Source organism: Alosa alosa, chromosome 9 (genome assembly GCF_017589495.1).
Source record: "Alosa alosa isolate M-15738 ecotype Scorff River chromosome 9, AALO_Geno_1.1, whole genome shotgun sequence".
In the NCBI taxonomy this organism is placed as follows: domain Eukaryota; kingdom Metazoa; phylum Chordata; class Actinopteri; order Clupeiformes; family Clupeidae; genus Alosa; species Alosa alosa.
The window spans coordinates 1,962,312-1,984,396 of NC_063197.1; the positions used below are offsets into that span (position 1 = coordinate 1,962,312).

The window sequence follows — 22,085 nt, forward strand, 5'->3', positions numbered from 1 at the left end:
ATAGCCAGATGAATTTCGCTCCGCCTAGCTCCACTCATCCATCTGGAACCGATCCATTGAAGTGTTGTTTCAGAAGGCTGGGCCTAATCAAAAAATGCTTGCATATGATTGAATAAGCCACTTGTCCGTCATCTATTGACGTGCTACTTCAACCACTCACATCGAAGCCAACCCGTGACGCTGATAACAGTCTCACAGTCGCTTCTACGCTATATCACATCTATGAAACTCCCGCCCTGCGTCCTGATTGGCTGAACCATAAAGTCGGTTGCAGAAATCACTCTCAATGGAAGAGGTCCCAGATGGATGTGAGTGAAGGTAGGCGGAGCTAAGCGGAACGACATTAAGTATTAAGTATATATACTTTTTTGATCCCGTGAGGGAAATTTGGTCTCTGCATTTAACCCAATCAGTGAATTAGTGAAACACAAACAGCACACAGTGAACACACAGTGAGGTGAAGCACACACTAATCCCGGCGCAGTGAGCTGCCTGCTACAATGGCGGCGCTCGGGGAGCAGTGAGGGGATAGGTGCCTTGCTCAAGGGCACTTCAGCCGCAGCCCACTGGTCGGGGCTTGAACCGGCAACCCTCCGGTTACAAGTCCAGAGTGCTAACCAGTGGGCCAAGGCTGCCCCTCACATTCATCTGGCTATTGTCAGGTTACCCGAATCCCGATTTCGCTCAGAAATCTCAAAGGCATAATACTGTTTTTGGTGAATGCAGTAACCTTATTTGCTAGGTGAGGTGCTTGTCTTTGCCTTGTAACTGGACATTTAACTCAAATGTATCGCTATATCAAATATATCGCTAAGATAGGCCAGCTTCGTCAAGAAATGTTCATTAGTGAACGTGCTTGCAGATTCAAACATGCCCTCTTGCTCCAAGAAGAGGCGACTCGGAGCTCATACACGCGCGACAGCACTTTACCTCGGGAAAGCCACCTTGCCTCGCTGTGAAACAGTACAGCCTTTTGGTCAGCTACCATCTCTTAGCAAAGTCGCGGAGAATAGACGCGCTTTTAAGGGCCGGGTTTTGATGAAATTCATCACTCTCACAACAACGTTCAAAATCTCATGTAGGTCGGGACTAACTAAGCTGCCTTGACACGAGTGCTTCCCTATGGATAACACAGTGCGTCCATTGCGCATCGGGTGCTACCTGGGCCTAGGCTACAAATAAAAACATAAATGAAAAAAAAAACTCCTGTTTTTCACGTCAGTTCGCGCCCCACCTGACATGTCTCCGCGACTCAGTAGTGGGTTGAGAAACGCTGCAGTGTAAACGAAAGCCGATGAGAGCTCAAGATATCAGTTTTTTTATTACAATTTACTGTAGTCGCTTTTGAACTCAAGACCGAGACTCACTGAGACTCACGTTACACTCACATTAGGCCTAAGGTTAGTATCTACACGTAAAAATTTTACATCTGTATACGTCAAAAATAGCCTATAGGGGAGAGCCGGGACGATTGAAACACGGGACGAATGAAACAATCCAGTTTTCTCCGAGTGTGATGATGATAGACAGACGTCGTTCGGTCAAAACATAGAGCATGTTAACCTCCTTCTATCAGCCAAATATCTTCCTGCTATGTCATTTTATCACGGAGTTACTGGCGATAAACGAGTTTTGATGCGCAAAAGTAAACTTCATTAGCGGTTACATTTTTTCGATTATCAATGAGTGTTTTTCATTTAAAGGTTTGACTTAATGCTTATTCAGTAGACCATTTAGTGTTCTCCACAATCCCAGACTTTCATATCGCATGCTTGTTTACATGGAAAGCAAATCAAGCTGTAGTGACATATGTCTGTGTCGGGACGATTGAAACACGTGTTTCAATACCTCTGGTTACACGGCAAATATTTACGTCTGGTTAGCACACGTAAAAATATTACATCTGTACACGTAAAATGTTTGCGTGTGGAGACGTAATGTTTTTACACCTGCAGGCGTTTCGTTATTAGACGTTTTGACCCTGTTTGCATGCCATAAGCCTACAGTCCATAAACAACGTCTACCCAGAGCCCGTCTACGGAGAGCCTTGCCACTCCGTATTAAGTATAAGAATTTTGGATGCAGTTCGACCAGAGTTCCACTGGGGGCGATCGCCATGAGTGCAGAATGAATGGGAGTCAATGGAGCTAGACGGCTAAATTTGTCTCTTTCACCTGATTGTCGTTGACAAATCTCAGATTTGATTGTAGTTTGTATAACTTCAACATGGGTTATAGGTCAAAAGTTAAATGAACGAAAGTACTTATGTCCTTTTGATTTCTTACAGGTTGAATCGTTGTTGCACATAACACGCTAGCATTGTGCTAATGAATGACGCCATTGACACATTTTAAAGGCTTTTTTAGAACAATTAAGTGACTTTAAAAATATAATACTCAACCAAGTGTATTTTCTTTGCCTCCCCTTTCGAATACAATACTCAAATTACTTGAAAAAAAAAAATTATATCCCGAGAAAAGTGGATTTTGAGGGGTACAGCTCCATAGACCTCCATGCATTCTGCACTCGTGGACGGCCCTCATGTGGAACCACAGAAGGAACTGCAACCAGTTCAGAAACCGGAAGTTTTCCGAGAGTGGCAGTTCTCCCATAGACAGTAAAAGAAATGGACGAACAGACTCCGTCGTTTTCAATGGGAGGGCACTGAGTCAAATAGAACGATTTTTCATTTGGTCCCCCCAGTACTGCGCAGACTCACACTTAACTTCGTGACGTTAGCCATCGAACTGAATCTTTTAACTCATATGATAGATACACAGAAATTCTTCTCACACTTCCTTCGCCTTCAAAGTCATCAAAGTTAAACATTTATTTATGTATTATTATTAAAATCATCCTCACCTAGTCGTGTTAATGTTGAAGCTACCATACATGATCATCTTCAAAAACAGTCAACAAAACAGAAAAGTTATAGCCTTGAAGCTAATCTTCTTTCCACTTTTCCGACCTACGGTCAATCCATCGAAAACCTCTGTAATGATTAGTGCCGTTTTTTTTCAAATTAGGTTTACTTTTTTTTAAAATTATTATTAGGTTGCCTCTGTGTAATGCTTTACCTTAACATACGGTCGTGTATGCTAGGTTTTGCTTATGAGTTACCGTCATAGACAGGTGGACTGAGCTTCTTCTCCAAACAATACGGTTATCTCCCCTCACGGGGCGAAAAGAGAGATTACGTCAAAGCTAGCTTCCTCCAACCGAACAAGCTAACCATTCTTCTTACGGGTAACCAACGTTACAGACGAGGTAGTGGAGTCTGTTTTGCCTATGTAGTGTTTATGTGGATTACACAGAAGCTACAATATCGGCACAGGATATATGTTATATGAAGTTATGGTATTTAAAAAAAATCCTAGAATGAATGGACTTCTATGGGAGTTAGCAGAGAGGTGGTCCCTCCAGCCTACGTCGATTCTTCTACTTCCGGGAATTCGCCTGCCCCCTTGAGTTCTCCCCTTAATTAGACAATCTCTGGTCTACCCACAAAACCATGCCTGTCACAATCACGTTTGTGTCTCATGACGTCACTGTAGCTTTACGCCGCCATCTTTACGACCGATTCGGGCAGCTTAGCCGCCCAGTGGTCACACAACAGCTGACCGTCTGACAGCTAACAGCTGATAACCCACCACAAACTGTTCCCATAAAGTCACAATCGCCTCGTTTCCCTTCCCTTCATGTTCTTTCAATGAGTATAAACCATGGAGTGTATAAAATACGTATAAACACATCTTGGATTAAAGGACATTATCCAGATTAATGACAGCTAGCTGTGAGCTAAATGACACTAAAATGAGTGGTAGGCTAGCTTGCTAGCTTAGAACTCACTACATGTAGTAAGAGTAACTACCACCAAAATCATACATTTGAATTGTTTTTACATAATACTTACATACTCACACTATACTGACTTTGCACTCATTCACTCCTCAGCACTCATGACCCCCCCCCCCCCCCCCACACACACACACACACACCTACAAGACTTTTAGCACTTTTACATCCCTCTCCCTATGCTACAGACCTTTTATTTATTTTCTTATTTCATCACACGCCAAAACACACACACACACACACATATCTGACTTTCTCCAACTTTTTTGCACACTTTTTATTTATTATTTTTGATTTCTCCTCCATCTACCCATGTCCTTGATTGCCTAGCCTTTCTGCCCCCCACCCCCCACCCCACCCCACCCCCATCCCCAACACACACACTTACATCATCACTGTCATCACTTCACATACATACAGCACTCCCTCTACATACTTGCTGCACACTGCCCCCCACATACACAGCACATTGTCTGATGTTCGGGATCTTCTCCAACACACATCCTCTACATACTTACAGCACACTGCCCCACCTACCCACACACACACACACATATCACACACATACACACACAGTCACTGCTCCACTCCCCACACACACATCTTCACTGTCATCACTCACATACATTACATACAGTACTCTGCTTGCAATAGTAAGTCCCTGACCCCCAACACACACACACTTACATCATCACTGTCATCACTTCACATACATACAGCACACTGCTTGCTACAGTAAGCCTCTACATACTTGCTGCACACTGCCCCCCACATACACAGCACATTGTCTTCAGGATCTTCTCCAACACACATCCTCTACATACTTACAGCACACTGCCCCCACCTACCCACCTACACACTACACACACACACACACACAGTCACTGCTCCAATCCCTCCCGCCCACACACACATCTTCACTGTCATCACTCACATACATTACATACAGTACTCTGCTTGCAATAGTAAGTCCCTGCCCCCTACATACACAGCACATTATTTCATCAGGAAGCTTCTCCAACACACATCCCCAACATACTTACAGCACACTGCCCCAATACACAGCACATTGTCTCATGAGGAAGCTTTCTCCAACACACATATTGCACACTGCCCTCTCCCCCACATACACAGCACACTATCCCATCTCCCCTGTCATCCCCCAACACACACACCAAGCCCCCTGGCAGTTGGGTTAGCCCCTTGAGCCGTGGATCTGCCCAAGGTTTCTTCCTTGGTAAGGGAGTTTTTCCTTGCCCCTGTTGCTCTTGGGTGCTCCTTGTTGGTGCCCCCCACCCAATCCCAATCCTCCCCCACCTTTTTTTTTATCCCTTGCCACTTAATCTACTAAACCCCTCTTCTACTGCACTTTTTTACCCCCATTAATGCACAAATAGGCTGACACCAGACATAATTTCACTGCATTTCTTACTTCCAGTAACTATATGCATGTGACAATAAACTTCCTTGTACCTTGTACCTTGTACATTTCCCATGATTAAATATAAATCCTTGGTGGCCAGTTGCCGCACTTTCACGTTTTTGACCCATCCAGCCACAGCATATTGATAGGCAGGGGAGCAGTTGAAACACTTTTTAATTAGGTCTAAACGTAATTTAGCCTACAAACCGATCGTACCACACTGAAAGCTAATATTTGGTCACTATAACCTATCTGTCCTCTGTCAAATATAAATGCATTTCCAGCTTTGAACAAAACCGTTCAGGAAATATTACAGCAAAAGTGGGACGTGTTTCATTCCTCCCTCCTCGGGACAGTTGAATAAGGGGACGAATGAACATATGCCTAAGACTACAATAACATAAAACGTCCCACAACTTCAAAATTTTACTACATATCATGAATGGTAGGCCTACTGCCAATAGGGGTTATTTTAGATAGATTGTTGCAGGGCTAGGCTCTTCGTGCATGTCTAACTCATTGCCATCGTGAAGCGTGTAGCCTGAAGCGGTTTTTGAAATGCCCTGTGGATGATTCTGCGATGTTTATAGCTAGAACGGTAAGCTTTCCTATTTATATCATGTTTATATTGTTGGAAATGTCGTTTCACTAGGTTTTTACGTGGGTTAGGCCACGGCACATCCAAATAAGGCCTATAGGCTTAACGACCCACCGTCAGTCCCGTCAGTCTCCATGGATATTGATAACATGGGAAAACTCGACCAACTACCTGGTGGGCCCTAATGCATTTTCATCTTCCTAAAACTGTTTTTCCATGTCTCACCTCACACAGATATGTGTGCATTTAATTAAAATACATGGAGTTACAGCCTGGTCGGTACGATTGAAGCTTGTTTCAATCCCGACACAGACATCACTAGGCCTAGCTTGTTTTGCTTTCCATGTTAAACAAGCATGCGATATGAAAGTCTGGGATTGTGGAGAACTAAATGGTCTACTGAATAAGCATGAAGTCAAACCTTTAAATAAAAAATAGTCATTAGGCTAACAATCAAAAAATAACCTCTAATGAAGTTTACTTTTGCGCATCAAAACTCGTTTATCGCAACTCTGTGATACAATGACATAGTAGGAAGATATTTGGCTGATAGAAGGATGTTAACATGCTCTTTTGACCGAAGGACGTTTGTCTATCATCATTAGCCTACACTCGGAGAAAACTGGAATGTTTCATTTGTCCCGTGTTTCAATCGTCCCAGCTCTCCTATACTCTTGAATGCCTTCCACTGTAGCTTACGGGGAGGGGTCCCAGGTAGCATTCTGACGTTGGTCAGTGGTTGTGTTGGCCCAACGTTGGCTGCTGACGGTGGCCCAACGTCATTTTGTCCGGTGGCCCAACGTTGGCCCAACCATTTAATTAGACCATCAGCAGACCTTTGGCCAACCCTAACCCAACCATATGCCAACTTAAAAAGCCTACCCAGCCAACCCAAAATACACCTTACCAACGCTATGCCAACCCAAACCTACCTTTCTAACGTTGGGCCAACCATTTCATAGACCGACTGCCGACCTTTTTGCCAACCCCAACTCAACCATATGCCAACTTAAATAGCATACCTACCCCCAAAAATTACACCTTAACAACACTATGTCAACGTTCTAACCTTAAGATGACTGCTTATTTCAGCAGAACACTCATCTTGATATTTTGGCTACCTTTATGGTTATTACAGTAATTTAGAAATTACTTACTTGATCACAATGATTTTACCAATCTGCCCTGAACTTGTAATCTTAATAGTGATATAATACCAACACGAGATTAAGGGTTAAAATAAATACATTTAATAATACATATTGATTTAATAATAAACATTTATGTGATGAGATCCTCAAGGGTTGATGGGTCATCAATCAGTTCTGCTCCTATAAAATAACAGAAATTACTTTTAGTTACTTTTAGAAATTATTTTGTTTTGCTTGCTCAAATAAGACTTCACTGCATTAGGAAGATTATACAGATAATTTGTCTAACAAGAGATTACGAAATGTGTAATATTAATAATGTTGTCTTCCAAGTGTAATCAAGCAATCATTTTATTAACTGGTGCCAATGTACAATCTATGGAGGCCTATTTCATAACATTCTCTTAATTATGTACAAATGATGTTAATGCCTTCAGGTCACTTATTTCCACACTTGTCGAATAGTTATTCATTTCGAGCATTAGATAAAAAGATGAGACAAAAAGGTAAAACAATTTAGGACTATGCACTAATGACTAAAAAACTTACAATGTCAGATATTTCAGACACTTCCTCGGATTCACTGCTGATGTCAGATCAAGTCAGCTTTATTGTCAATTTCTTCACATATTCCAGACATACAAAGAGATCGAAATTACGTTTCTCACTATCCCACGGTGAAGACAAGACATATTTTACCAATTTAAGTCCACAGACAAACATAACATTCAAGTAAAACAAAAAGTAAGTAAATAAGTAAATAAGAGGGCACATATAATAATGAAAAAATAAGAGCAGCAAAATTTGGTTGAAATTGTGCATAGACAGTCAATAAAATACTAGTGCAAAGTCAGGCCAATAAAAGGCTTGGGTAGTTCTGTTTGACCTAAGTAATAAAGAAAGTGGCATAGTGGTGCAAGTTATGTAAGAGCAGCAGAAGTGTTGTGTTTTCAGGACAACAACACCAAGTTGTAAAGTGTACAAGTGTGCAAGTGTTCAAGTGTGCAAGTGGAGTAGTGCAGGCGGCCATTTGTGGGTTCAATGTCCAGGATGTTATGTAGCTGAGGGTGGAGGGGGGAGAGGAGGGAGAGAGTTCAGCATCCTTACAGCTTGGTGTATGAAGCTGTTGGTGAGTCTGGTAGTGCGGGAACGCAGGCTTCTGTACCTCTTCCCAGAGGGCAGTAGATCAAACAGATTGTGAGCGGGTGACTTGCATCACTCACAATTTTGGTAAGCCTTGGCGGGTGAGGTGGGTGGTGTAAATGTCCTTCAGGGAGGGGAGTGAAGCACCAATAATCCTTCCAGCTGTGTTCACTATGCGCTGCAGGGCTTTCCTGTTGTATTCAGTGCAGCTTCCGCCCCACACAGCGATACAGCTGGAGAGGATGCTCTCAATGGTGCCTCGGTAGAATGTGGTCATGATGGCTGGTGGAGCACTTGCTCGCCTGAGTTTCCAGAGGGAAGTACAGGCGGCGCTGCTCTCTTCGCCAGTGATGCAGTGTTGGTGGTCCAGGAGAGGTCTTCACTGATGTGCACCCCCAGGAATTTGGTGCTGCTCGCTCTCTCCACCACAGCACCGTCGATGGTCAGTGGCAGGTGTTGGGTGTGACCTCTCCGAAGTCAACAACAATCTCTTTGGTCTTGCTGACGCTCAGCAGGAGGTTGTTGTCCCTGCACCACGGGTCAGATGGTCGACCTCCAACCTGTATTGAGTCTCGCCGCCCTTGGTGATGAGACCCACCAGAGTTGTGTCGTCAGCAAATTTCACTATGTGATTGTTGCTGTAGGTTGCAGTGCAGTCATCGTCAGCAGGGTGAAGAGCAGCGGACTGAGCACGCAGCCTTGGGGCCCCCCTGTGCTCAGTGTGATGCTGCTTGAGGTATTGTTGCCAACATCGCATTACTACTTGGGGCCTCTGACAGAGGAAGTCCAGTAGCCAGTTGCAGAGGTAGGTACTGAGTCCCAGTTTGTCAAGTTTGCAGATGAGTTGTTGTGGTATTATGGTGTTGAATGCAGAACTGAAGTCTATAAACAGCAATCTCACATATGAGTCTCTTTTTTTTTTTTTTTTGAGGGCTGGGTGGAGGGCAGAGCAGATTGCATCCTCTGTAGACCGCTTGGCTCGGTATGCAAACTGGAAGGGGTCCAGGGTGGGGGGGGAGAATGGCTTTGATATGTGACATGACAAGCCGCTCAAAGCACTTCATGATGATGGGTGTCAGTGCCACAGGGCGGTAGTCATTGAAGCAGGATGGAGCAGTTTTCTTCGGCACAGGTATGATGGTGGCAGCTTTGAAACATGATGGGACGATGGCTTGCTTCAGGGAAGTGTTAAAGATGTCTGTGAAGACATCCTTAAGCTCCCCTGCGCAGTCCTTCAGCGCACGACCTGGGATGTTGTCTGGACCTGTTGCCTTACGGGTGTTGATAGCAGCAAGTGTCCTCTTCACGCTGTCGGCAGAGAGGCACAGGGGCTGCTCATGTAGAGGGGGATGGGTCTTCTGTGGGCAGGTGCTGTTTTGTGCTTCAAAGCGAGCAAAGAAGCGGTTCAGGTTGTTGAGCAGAGGGATGTTGCTCTCACAGCTCTGTGGGCTGGGCTTGTAGTCCGTGAGGGCCTGAATGCCCTGCCATAGGCTTTGTGCGTTCCTGCTGTCTTTGAAGTGGGTGGTTATCTTGTGAGTGTATTCCTTTTTTGCTTCCTTGATGCCACGGGACAGGTTGGCTCTCGCTGTTTTCATGCCAGCTTCATCCCCAGCTCTGTAGGCTTTGTCTCTGGCCCTCAGCAGCCTGAGGACATCCCCTGTCAGCCATGGCTTCCAGTTAGCCCGAGTGATGATGTCTTTTGTGTGGGTCACATCATCGATGCACTTGGTGATGTGAGAGGTTACAGTGTCTGTATACTCCTCTATGTCTGTCCGGTTGTTGTAAGTGGCTGCCTGCTTAAACATTTCCCAGTCTGTTGTGTCAAAGCAGTCTTGAAGAGCATCGGAGGCTCCCTCAGGCCACACTTTTACCTGCTTACGAACCGGTTTGTTCGCTTTTACCCTTTGTCTGTATGCGGGCATTAGCATAACAGTGATATGGTCTGAAAGTCCAATGTGGGGGAGGGGGGTGGCTTTGTATGTCTCTCCTCTTGTTGGAAAATCAACATGCTGGTGTAGCTTTGGAAGTACAGTTTTGAGATCAGCATGGTTAAAATCTCCAGTGAAGATGGTGAAACCGTCTGGGTGTGCCGTCTGTTGTTCACTGACAGCCTGGTACAGTTCACTAAGAGCCGCGTTCTTATCGCTGTTGTTGTTGGTAGGCGGGATGTATACTGCGACTAGCAGAATCGCAGTAATTTCCCTTGGCAGGTAAAAAGGACGGCACTTTATGATCATAAACTCTGCCAGTGGTGAGCAGTGTTTGCATACTACTACAGTGTCCCGGCACCATTCGTCACGGAGGTTGGAGGATGTGATGGGGAATGTGTCTGCCTCTCTAAATTGAGGAAAGAAATTCAAGTTAACTACTTACTATTTCACAACTGTGATGATAAATAAAAGTCAGCAATACAGACATACAGGCAATTACAAATATTTTTTGATTGGTTGTTGAAATCTGTACCCTTTTCTGATCTCCTTTTTCTTCCTCCATTTCGGTCACCGCTGTATTTTAGCCATGTTTTTATCTTTTCTTCTGCCTCCATTAAGGTGGCCCCTTGTTTTTTGGCAGCATCTGCGTGGGGAATTTGGGGGAATTGAATGGAGAGTGAAGGATAATATTTTACTCTTAAAATCAGTTTAAAAACCACTGATTTAGAACATGACGTGAAGTTTTGTTGTGTAGGGTAGATAATATACTGGATGTGTACAGCAGGCTACCAATCAGAATGTGTGTAGAATAAACATTGAATGAAACTGTAAAAGAGCTGTAGGCCTACCTATGATGACTTTTGCCAGGTGCAACACAGAAAAAGGACTTTTCTGCCCCCTGCCCATCCAGTTAAACTTTTTCGCTAAATCATTGCTGATTGTTTCAATGATGATCCTGTAGATTATATCTTTTGTTGTTGTCCCACCCAAACTCATGAGATGTTTTACCTGTAAAGTGAAATGGTTGTGCATACATGATTAAGCTTGTCAAAAGGTGGAACATAACTACAAGCACTACACAGTGCTATGGGCTACCATACAGTCCCATAACAGAAGAAAAGTGGCATAGCAAGAAAGCTCACAATTGGTGCCTCCAAAGCTTCACTACTAGGACAAGGCATTAGTGATTCTGTAGTAGAGTTGAGTTCAAGAGGTGATTTCAAGAAGTATTTAGGATAACTCAGACAGTTGAGTTTACTGAAAGAATTGAAATGAGAGCGAAGGAGGAAGATCAAACTATCGGTATCCAAGAAACGGATGAACCACTCACGTACAATCCTTTTAACAACACTATTTAAAACTATTTATTGTATTTATGTATGTATTCCTATTTATTCATGTATTTATTCAATGGCTTATTTATGGTATTTATTGATTATGAGAACTACTAATAACTAGAGTATAGGTTTACATACACAACATAAACAGAACTTACCAGAGAGCCGTGTTTCCTTGTCAGAAAGCCGGTCCTCCATTTTTTTATATCATTAATATTTTGTAACGGAAACTCAAAATCTGGAAAACTGCTGACTTCAGTGACACTCTCTCTTCTCAAAATTGCCTGAAGCAGAAGAGAATTTTGTCTGACTTGGCCTTTTATCTCCTCTAGCATCTGAAAGAGTCGGAGTTCTCTTTCTGAAACAGACAAAGTATATAACTTTATATAACATGTGTCTACTGTTTTGCATACTCAATTTGAAAATTATTACATTCTGTTTTTATTTAGCATTTTACATGATGTCCCAAGTTCTTTTTTTTATTATCTAAATTGTGGTTGTAAATCAAAGCACATTGGATATTAAGGCTAATTGTTAAGAAGTTGTTGAAGAGTTTCTAATCCCTTTTATAGACTAAAAAAGTAATTAATAAAAGCTCCAAGTAAACTATTATAAAATATTTGGAATAGTTCTATGTACCATCTTGTCTTAGATCTGGGACTGTCTCTGGTGTTGATGGTGGAAATGGAAATGGTGGTATGGCTGGCAAGGTCTGGCTTTTGGCTCCATTATTGCAGAATTTCTTTTTTTTGGTCTTTCCATTGTCTCTGCATATGAGAAACAGTGAGAAGAACAGTGAGAAACAGAATCAATACATGATATTCCAAAGTCTTGACCACTGTATGTTTTCTTTACATGTCATGTTTTCATCTGTGCTGTTTACCTGTGTGGAGCCTACTTGTTGAGGCCTGAACTGGAGGTCTTCCTGAGGCTGCAGATGGAGGGGCTGATGTAGACCTAAATCCAACATATTTCGATGATGGTCTGTTGGACACATTAAGTGTAATCAAATTTTTAAAGGTGCAGTGAACACTAGTAGCAAATAAGCACAGTCAGGCTATAAAAGAACAGAGAACAGAGGAAACATACACTCTTTTCCTCAAGACACTGTCCTCGTCTGTCGACTCCAAACCATTGCCTTTGCAGAACTTCACGAGCTTCCTTCGGCTTTTTTTCATAGGAATCTAAATATAGAAACAAACAACATTGTTAAGCCTATTATCTGAACATTTGAAAATAACTGCTTATAGGCATAACTCACAAGGAGCATGTTTAATTTTGAGCAATAGATTTGAATAGTTATTTCTCTATATTTCTTAACATTGTGGAACTTCCTCAATAACTTACCATACTCAGCCACCCATTCAGTTATATATTCTTCCCATTCTTCATCAGGGGTTTCATTTTTTCAACCGCTTTTCTACATTTAGTAGTATTATATATGGGGCCAAAAGGTTTTTTTTTTTTATCGATGCTCAGCCAGTCACTTGGTATAACCTCTGTCTCATTTTTTTTTTCTCCGTGCGGAAAACAACAATTGAATACATCTACAGTATAAAACAAACAAACAAACAAACAAACATAGCTAGTGTTACAAACTATATACACTAATTGAAGCTCAATTAAGCAGTATGCAGTAAAGGATATGCCACAAACCCATCCTTATATTGTAAAAGAATGACTTTTGTAACAGTCTGAAGAGGGACAATAGTCAATGACTGCCCGGGTTGTTTCACAAAGGATATATTAAGACTTGATGAATCAATGGGGTAGGTAAAAAAAGATGATTTGTTTTGGAATTTAAGACAGACTAAATGTGATGCTTCCTTGTCTTTTAAAATATTTTTAACTATATGAATGTCTCCATTGAACAGAATGTAGTTGTCTCCCTCTGATAAATTAATCAAAGTTCCACCATTAATATATTGCTTATATTGTGTAAATTGCGTCACATTGTATGGAAGAGGCCCATTCTTATGTTCCTGGTAAAAACCATCCTTGAAAACCCTTTTTTTCGCTCTGACACTTGCTTTTTCTGACAATCTCCTGATGATCTGTTGAAGGGGCTGGGTAGGGGTCCTAATCATTTTTTTAATTGTGTAGAGGAAGTTCTCAAATGGGAAAGCTGAGAAATTATGCAGAGCACCAAACTGCCTTGCATCATTGGCAAGATGTGTCAGCCCGTGTATGTTATACACAACGTAATTACCATAAACAGATTGAAAATGCTCAACAAATGTGATCAGCAACTTTTCAGCAAAATCACAGTACTGGAGGCACAGTGAGGGGCAGCATAAAATTCTAATGGCTACATGCAGAAGCATAAAATTGTGGTATAGAACATTCGGCAGATGGTCTTTCAGTGCCACTGGACCAGTGTACAGGAGAAAAGTTCTGAACTCTGTCGCTTTCCACCTATCTACCTCAACAAGTGATCGCCCTTTCTGTGCAAACTCTCTGGGGAGTGTCATTGCAAAGGACACAAGAGCTGCAGAAATTAGGCCTATCTGATGAGCACCTAAACAGTAGTAGCGGCAGCGGTAGGAAGCGGTCCCCTCATCCAAAAGCCAATCAACTTTCTCATAACCCCAAGACAAACAAGGTGCATAAAATCTAATGGAAATTGGGAGACCATACCAATTCCAACCTCTGTCAACACACTGGTCCCTTTATGGTGAAACTCATCGTCTTTATTAATAAAAGACGCATCTGTCCGTAAAGGTGAATCGACTTCAGGAAAAGTCATGCGATTTTCGGCCCACGTTCCCTCCTGTGTGCATTTTTCACAGCCATGGTATGCATTGTGGGCTTTAATGTTTTTCACGAAAGCCCGTGCACTTGCATCACAAACAAAATTAGAAATTTGAATATCTACACATTTGCCAATAACATCCACACCCTCTAATTTAAGCTTTCCATATTCATTCACAAATGTTTCCAGGAACAGATTGACATTCGCTGGTTTTTTAGACCCAAGATATAATGCAATGACGAATGGTTGCTTTGTTTTGTCTTCCTCTACCAAGCCTAGAATGGGCCAGAACTGCTGATTGCTGCTTTTGAACAAAGGTAGTCCATCAATATTTACTTGTAAATGAATGGCCTTTGGGAGAGGGTCTATCTGGTGTAATATATGCCTAATGCCTTTCTCAACTCCAAAATAATGCATGGTGCCACCAGCAATCTGCTGGACCTCATAATGAGTTGGAGTGCCTAAAAAGAGTGCGGGAATCCTTTGGGAGATAGGGATGATATTTTCTCAGGATGCCCAAGAGCCCATTTAGATGGCATTGTGGTACTTGGCTGTCTATTGCCCAACCTCTGAGCTCCTCCCCAAGACACTCTGCAGACTCAACAGATTCTTCATCACTTGTGTCAGTTTCTGTCAGAGCATATGACCAAAATTCATCAATAACGTTTATCGTCAACAACATTAAACTCAATTTCAGACTCTGATTCATAGGACATGGGCCAATCAGATGCAGCATCTGACCACACATCATCAGAGGGGCGTTTTCTGCCAGGCATACCGGTATATTTAAATCGTCGGCTGCGTCAGATTCAGCTTCAGCATTGACGTTAACCTCACTAAGGATATCGAAAGCCCTTCGCTTTGCCTGACGTTTAAGTGTTCTGTCTGAATAAATGTTGTTTGCAGACATAGTGTGTGTATCCCTGTAAGTATGCGGCCAAACAAATAACTAACATTTAACGTTACAGTTACAGCTGATATGCCTACGGAAGCTAATGCCCATTGTTTACCTAACGTAAAATAGCTAACGTTAACTGTTAGCAGCTAGCAGGCTAAAGGTAGGTGCTAGCTCATCTACATTTAATTGCTGGCTTGCCTATAGCTTCTAATGATAAGATTACATTTACATCAGATTGCTAGCGTGAAGATAGTACATTGGTTTTATGTATATATATATATATGTATATGTGTAAAAAATTTTTTTTAATTGAGCAGATTACCTTGGACTGGCTGGCTGGGGTAACGTAACAGCTAGAAGGCTAACGGTTGAAGATAACGGTAGATTCTATACAATTCTATATCACGCACTCACCGTTCTCTTAGAAGAGCTCGCTCTTCTTTAGGTCCATGCTCCAATGCATCCATATGTTCAGGTGGTCTTCATGTTGTTATGTAGCGAGGACAGAGGATGATACCCATACAATACGGTGTGTTTACTATAGCAAGTTAAACGGACCTGCTGCTGGGAGAGGTTTGTTTAGATGACTTATTACAATGATTATCAATTAAATGTTTCTGGAATGTATTAGTTGTATGAAACACAAAGTAAGCTAAAACAGACCACAGACACACATGAACAAAGTTCAACAAAAAGACTTATATGCAGTAGTTGCTAGCAGTTGAAAACATTTAGCCATGGGCTAAATGTTATCTAACGGTTCTCATTTCAACTTAGCCTGTTCTTGCATTTGAGAGGACCTACTTGCTATCTGCTGCATAGCTATATACATCAGGGGTCTCAAACTACCGGCCCGCGACTTAATGTCAAAATAATAATGTAATTCGGCCCTTGAGGGTATTTTTTTTAATTGCGACAAACAACAACATTGATTAAAATAGACGATAGATCCAAGTACAGTGACAAATCCCATTCTCATCCACTGCTAGACATCCAGAGCTCCGATTCAAGCCCAAATTCGCTGTACAAAGTTTTCAGGAAATACTTATTACACGCGAGAAAGACAAGACGTGCATTTGTTTGTAATGACGCCGAAGTGATGCAGGTCATAGTTTTGCATAAATTGAAGCAGAAATAGGCCTACACCAAATGTTGAAAAAACGTTCACGTTTGATAAAGTCTTGGGTAGGCTATGTTATTCACCTATTCATTCTGATTCTGAAGGAGAATATCTGCATTTTGGAAATTTATGATCGATCGTCTATTGACAGTGGTAGTCACGGTGCGTAAGTGATGGAGGTGCGTCTTTGCGTGGATACGACGGTGTCCAGGCATAGGCTACCATGCTTATTTCGACCCTCTGCCCAATATACCTGGAGTTGGCAGTGGTAATCATGATGATAGTGTCCGTAATGGACGTGATACAGACAGCAGGGGTAGTAAAAATAGGCTCTGAAGAACTACAAAGTCACCCACGATAGGAACTGATTTGACCAGGCTACTTTATTGTAGGCCTATAATAGCGGTTTGTGGTAATACTAATAGTTTACTATTGTTGGTTTACATCTTAGGCCTACTGTTTCCTAATATGACAAACAAGAAAGTAAACCTGCTCAAATATGTGCAACATCCAGTATACTGAAAGGTGTATAATTTGAGGTGCATGCCATCCAGTGGCAAATTAGATGGGTAAATTTTCCTCCTTCATAAACTTTTGTTTATACTCAAAGATTTTTACATTTACAGTAGGACTTTATCTCTGACCACTTTCAAGCCTTTTGAAATTTTGATGTCAAAATCCAATGGTGTTGTTTTCTTAACCCTGCCACCTAAAGTTTGTTTAAATAAGTTATGAGAGGAAAATATTTTTATCTGGTGTGAAACACACACATACCTGTTTTTATGCTTTTTGTTTGTTTTTATCATTTGTATGAATATTTATTTTATCATTATTTTATCTATAAGCTAAGGTTGCTAGCACAGGTGTCTAAAAAGATTTAAAAAAAAGTTTTGTGTACTATTAGAAATAGCCATTCTTTTTTTGTATTATTCTTTAACACTGACATGGCCCTCCAATCAGATGACGATGGCAGAAGTGGCCCCCCAGCTCATTTGAGACCCCTGCTTTACATAGTATAACAATTGTATTTGTGTTGACGTTGTTCATTAAGCATGACCATAGACCAACATTACATATGCAAACTTAAACTTGAATAGGCTTTACCAACCTTACCCCAAATTTTAAGATTTTGATATGGTCTATTGTTAAATTGCATTTAGATACAACACAACAGACAAACTGAATCTTCCGGTCGTTGTGTTCCTTAAACGTCTGTATATAAATTCATGTAATCACAACAAATACTAAGAACATACTAAGGCTGATGCTTAGAGTCCACATCAAGGCCTAAGCATTTGTTAGCAAAGCCGTTGCTACTCTATCACAAGTCATACATGTTTCTGATATGTTGCTGATTGGATTATAAACAGCCACAGCAATGAACACGTTGTATAGGTCAGCCAAACACAGCCAACTCCACCAACGTTGGGCATACGTTGCATAGGTCAGCCAAACACAGCCAACTCCACCAACGTTGGGCATACGTTGAATAGGTCAGCCAAACACAGCCAACTCCACCAACGTTGGCCCAACGTTGGGCATACGTTGCATAGGTCAGCCCAACCTAGCCAACCAAATTTAACGTTGGGCCAACGTCAAAATGCTACCTGGGGTAGGGCCAAAACATCCACAAACAAACGCTAACCATTCTGATGACATAGCGCCTGCATTTTTAAAACATGGCCGCGCCCTGTGTGGCAAAAGTCGTTATCGACATGTCATTTTCCAGTGAAACTACTTGAATTTCAGGTTTAATGAAAATCCATGTATCTCCAAAAATGAAAAAGCAACCAAAAAATGGTCACAGTTCTCACTGCTTCATTTCCACTTTAACCAGGCAAACCATATTTGCTCATTTTAAGGGAAACTTGGCAGGATTTCCCCCTCTGCTGGAGAAATTGTATTATGCTATTTCAAACTGTGGGAAAAGGTAACGATAAAGCACATGGATTTGTTTACAAGCTAGCGAACGGTTAGCATAAGTTTGGCAGAATGTGGATGTTACAAGGTAAGAAACACGATTTAAAACGAGTTTCTTGTTTCTCACTTCTCTTTCCGGGACGGTAGTCTCAATGTTGCAAGGTTGGTTTTCCACCTGGGGACGCTAGGCGCAGCGGGGAAAGTCACCATTTTCACCGGAACAGGTCATTTAACCATCCAAATGATTTCTAAACGGGTTTATTACATTGAAATAGTTGCCAAGTTCCCCTTTAATATCATGAGCAAGGCCCTATGCAAAAAATGCTCAAGACATTCCACACAATAGCTTTAGTCCATGCATGAGATACTTGACTCATTGGCTGACTTTGCACTTCAACTGTCATTTAAATGAGGGCCCTATACATTCATGTTACCTTTGTAGCACATAATGTTATCCAAATATTTATTTGATTCTAAAAATCCAAGGAAAAAAATATTATATTGTAGCCTAGTGCAATGGAAGGCACTACAACAGGTTCAGTTTAGGAACTGTATGACAATAGCATTGATTTTTTGTTTTTTTGGTGACCAAAAAAGCAGGTAGATTTCCTGATAATTATAATATGCAATGTTCAAAATGTGCAGCTTTGCAAAACTGAATTAAATACTTGAGCCGTTTTGTCTGAAACTACAGCGCCCCTGAAGGGGCATGTGCAAAAAATGTTTTCCAGTTTCTTTCACATGCGCACCAGAATTTTCTCGTGCTCACCAAAAACTCAGAGCCCCTAAGAGGTCATAGGCAAAACATTAAAAAACTTTTCCAGTGATTACCAGACACTTTCTTATGCACACCAGTAACATAAAAAAAGAAAGAAAAAAATAGGGGCTCCCTAGTGAAACAAAGTAATGAATTCATTAGAAGTTTTGTGTCAAACATCCATTGCCTCAGTTCAGTTTGTATGTTTGCACAATTACTATTTTGGTTGGCTCACTGACAAATTAGACAATATATATATATATATGCTTTGTCTAATTAAATCTATATCCAGTGTATGAAAACAGGAAAACAGGGAAAGTGGTTTTAGAATAAAAGAAATAGACATTCACACTCAAGTCCCAGCCCTCAAATGACCCCATATTCAGCCAATGATTTGATCAGCACTGTGTCCTTCACATCGTTGAACACCATACGGATGTTGTTAGTGTCTGTGGCACAGGTGAAGTGGGAATAGATGTTTTTGCGTTCCTTCTTGTCTTCTCGGCTGTTGCCCTGCTGCTTATACATCCCGCAGATGTAGTCCATGGCTGCCTGAGCATCACGTCTCCTTCCTGATGTAGGGTTTAATGAAAAGAAAGGAGGACAGAATATTGAGCAATGGTGGAAGGAAAAAATGATGCCAATGCATACATTAAATATATCCATTCCTCACTGTCCGATGAAAATAATGTATCTCCACTTCGTCAGCCGACCAGGAGTTCAGAACTGCATTGGTGTTAATTCATGACTACAGGAGGAGGGCTAGGCAGAAGCCTACTAGGAAGCAAAGATCTTAGAGCGGAGCTTTGCTAGGAAGTGTCTGTGGCAGTTTGAGGACAAGAAAAAGGGTCAAAATAGTAGCAGCCAAAGGGGATTGTTGATAACAGAACAAATGACGAAATGAAAAAAACTTAGGCGGGATGTGATTAATAAAATTGAACGCGTTGGTCCTTGGTCCTTAATTAATGTGCGATTAACACGTTAGCGCTGACAGCCCTAGCTGTTTATTGTGTACTTGTCTATGTTAATGGTGCTGGCCGCCACGTATATATTTCCCCTCTGTCTAGTCTGATGTTTATGTAATGCGTAACATGAGTACTATGACTCTGTGTTGGGCTTGTGTCCTCTGTATTTTGGGAATAGAGGCTAAAGCAGAATTTTGATACTAGCCTATTGAAGATAGTCACCTGTAGAACTTCATTGGAATCCTTGAAGATTATTATTGTTATCTTTTTTCTTTTTACGGTTTTGCCTCCTAGTAGGCTTCTGCCTAGCCCTCCTCCTGTAGGTTTTCCTATGGACGCGTATTACTTGGTCTTTGTATTCAAGCCACATCATTAAATTATTGTCCATCCTCATCTACTCCCTCTGCTTCCTTGGCAACACCCACTTTGGTTAATGGTAACTCCCGCTCGGTTCCATTACACTCAGCCAATCAAGTTCACATAAAACCCTGCTGACTTGGAATTTAATTTGTATGTAATCATAAGCAAATATTTCTAAAGTTACTGTACCTGTAAACCCTGGAAAGTATGTTTGTAGGTCAGAAGTCTGGATTTTTTCGGCCAGGATGTCCTTCTTGTTGAGAAAGAGTATAATGGAGGCACTGATGAACCAGGGCGAGTGGATGGTGGTGTAAAACAGGGTCATGCTCTCCTCCATGCGGTTCTGGTTAAAATTAAACAATGGTGTATAACATGTCATGTTCAATGCAAAAATAACATTTACAGAATAACCTTTAGATCAATCTATATTTTTGGAAAATTGTTCAAATGTTGGTAAAAGCATGAAATCAAATCACTTCGATTTAGTCAGGTGAGTCATAAAAAAAAATCCAAGATGCAAAGCCACATTGTTTTTGGAAGAGTTATTATAGTAGTTTGTCTCCTTCTGCTGTACTTTACGTTTTTTGAAGCTGTTCCCATGAGCAAAAACTATGAAATTTGCCATGCCCAACAGGTGTCATATAAAACACTTGCGGACAAAGGCTTGGCCCCCTTATGTTTTTGAGTCTCGTGGTTGGCATATAGTTTCACCTGCATGGACACAATTTGGTAGGTGTGTGTAACTCCCCTAGGCGAAGAACTTATATATATGTACATTGCATTAGCCTCACCCAACAGGAGATATTTTCGGATTTTGTGCGTTATGACACATGATAAATTTTGACGTACTTGACATACTTTTTTGAAGTACTTTTGACGTACTTCTCCTAGATTCATCAGATTCATGTCAAATATGGTATACACAATGTCAAGATGGCAGATGACACTTGCAACGGCTGCTGATTGTGATTAAATATAACTTGTTTGACATTGATTTTACTTAGATTTGTCAAAATCTAGCGAGATATAAACACTGTACTATCTGATTATACCATTGTTGTAACCATTGATAGCGTCTGGTCTGATTTAGATGCGTCTGTCAGACAACTTTCCACTCATGGCCCCCGTCACCAGTATTGCCACGGCAATACTACCCTTCATTGTAATATTGCCTGGCAATACTAGTTTTCATATATGACATTACCTAAGTTTACACTCAGTAAACATCAAAAATTGCTGCTGCACCGTGTTGATGTAGCTTAGTTTATTGTAAAAACATTAACTTTCTTCCGCAGTGTTTCCTCTTCATTTTGTAGCTGACTGGTGGTCAGATCATCACAGATTAACAGTAAACAGCAATACCAATTAGAAGTACCTGTCTAGTTGTATTCCATAAACATTGTTTTTATATATGTTAGTGGTATGCGCTATCAAGAGCTTTCATTTACTGCACCATAGGCTACTGTGGTGCGTCTGTCAACAATATCGGTACAATTTTCGCAAAACCTGATAGAAAGGTGTAGTTCAGTGAATATCTTTAAAAAGACCTGAAAACATACCTGTATAAGAGAGCCTTTAGTTAACTCATCCTATCTTGTAGACTACTTTTTCTGATTATTCTACATTTGAAGCTGCAGCCAGCCAGAACCCTATTAAGTCTATTAAATGCTACAACAGCTAGCCGACCACATAACAGACATAGAGAAAAAACACCCAGACTGTCTCGCCATTATTGTTGGGGATATTTAACAGTGCCAAACTCAATCAGGAACTCCCTAAATACAGACAGCATATCAAGATTCCCACCAGGGACAAAAACACAATGGACCACTGTTACACAGTTTTAAAGGATGCCTATTGCGCCATTTCCCAGGC

The 22,085-nt window shown here is 41.3% G+C and overlaps 1 protein-coding gene and 3 long non-coding RNA genes across 7 annotated transcripts in view; all 4 read right to left on the reverse strand.

The window, feature by feature from the left end:
- Positions 1-7,103: 7,103 nt before the first annotated feature.
- LOC125301055 lies at positions 7,104-7,694 on the reverse strand. Its single transcript, XR_007194662.1, has 2 exons — positions 7,577-7,694; positions 7,104-7,207 (listed from the first exon to the last, which is right to left on the reverse strand). It is a non-coding gene; the product is annotated as an uncharacterized LOC125301055 (long non-coding RNA).
- Positions 7,695-10,400: 2,706 nt separating this feature from the next.
- On the reverse strand, positions 10,401-11,040 carry LOC125301173. The gene is made up of 3 exons (XR_007194682.1): positions 10,950-11,040; positions 10,634-10,744; positions 10,401-10,507 (listed from the first exon to the last, which is right to left on the reverse strand). It is a non-coding gene; the product is annotated as an uncharacterized LOC125301173 (long non-coding RNA).
- Positions 11,041-11,612: 572 nt separating this feature from the next.
- Positions 11,613-12,562, reverse strand: LOC125300671. 3 transcript variants are annotated; one of them, XR_007194599.1, is made up of 4 exons: positions 12,545-12,562; positions 12,322-12,422; positions 12,078-12,205; positions 11,613-11,796 (listed from the first exon to the last, which is right to left on the reverse strand). It is a non-coding gene; the product is annotated as an uncharacterized LOC125300671 (long non-coding RNA). The 3 variants fall into 3 exon arrangements; XR_007194598.1 differs by lacking the exon at positions 12,545-12,562 and adding an exon at positions 12,528-12,538; XR_007194597.1 differs by lacking the exon at positions 12,545-12,562 and having other exon boundaries at positions 11,615-11,796; positions 12,322-12,498.
- A 5,808-nt stretch (positions 12,563-18,370) lies between these two features.
- Positions 18,371-22,085, reverse strand: part of LOC125300963 (guanine nucleotide-binding protein subunit alpha-11-like) — a 50,339-nt gene continuing 46,624 nt past the window's right edge. For both annotated transcript variants that reach the window (XM_048253172.1, XM_048253173.1), the window contains exons 7-8: positions 20,400-20,553; positions 18,371-19,457 (exon numbers count right to left, since the gene is read on the reverse strand). In XM_048253172.1, the coding sequence (XP_048109129.1) occupies positions 19,252-19,457; positions 20,400-20,553 (360 nt within the window). In that variant the 3' untranslated portion in view covers positions 18,371-19,251. The remainder of the gene's footprint in view (positions 19,458-20,399; positions 20,554-22,085) is intronic.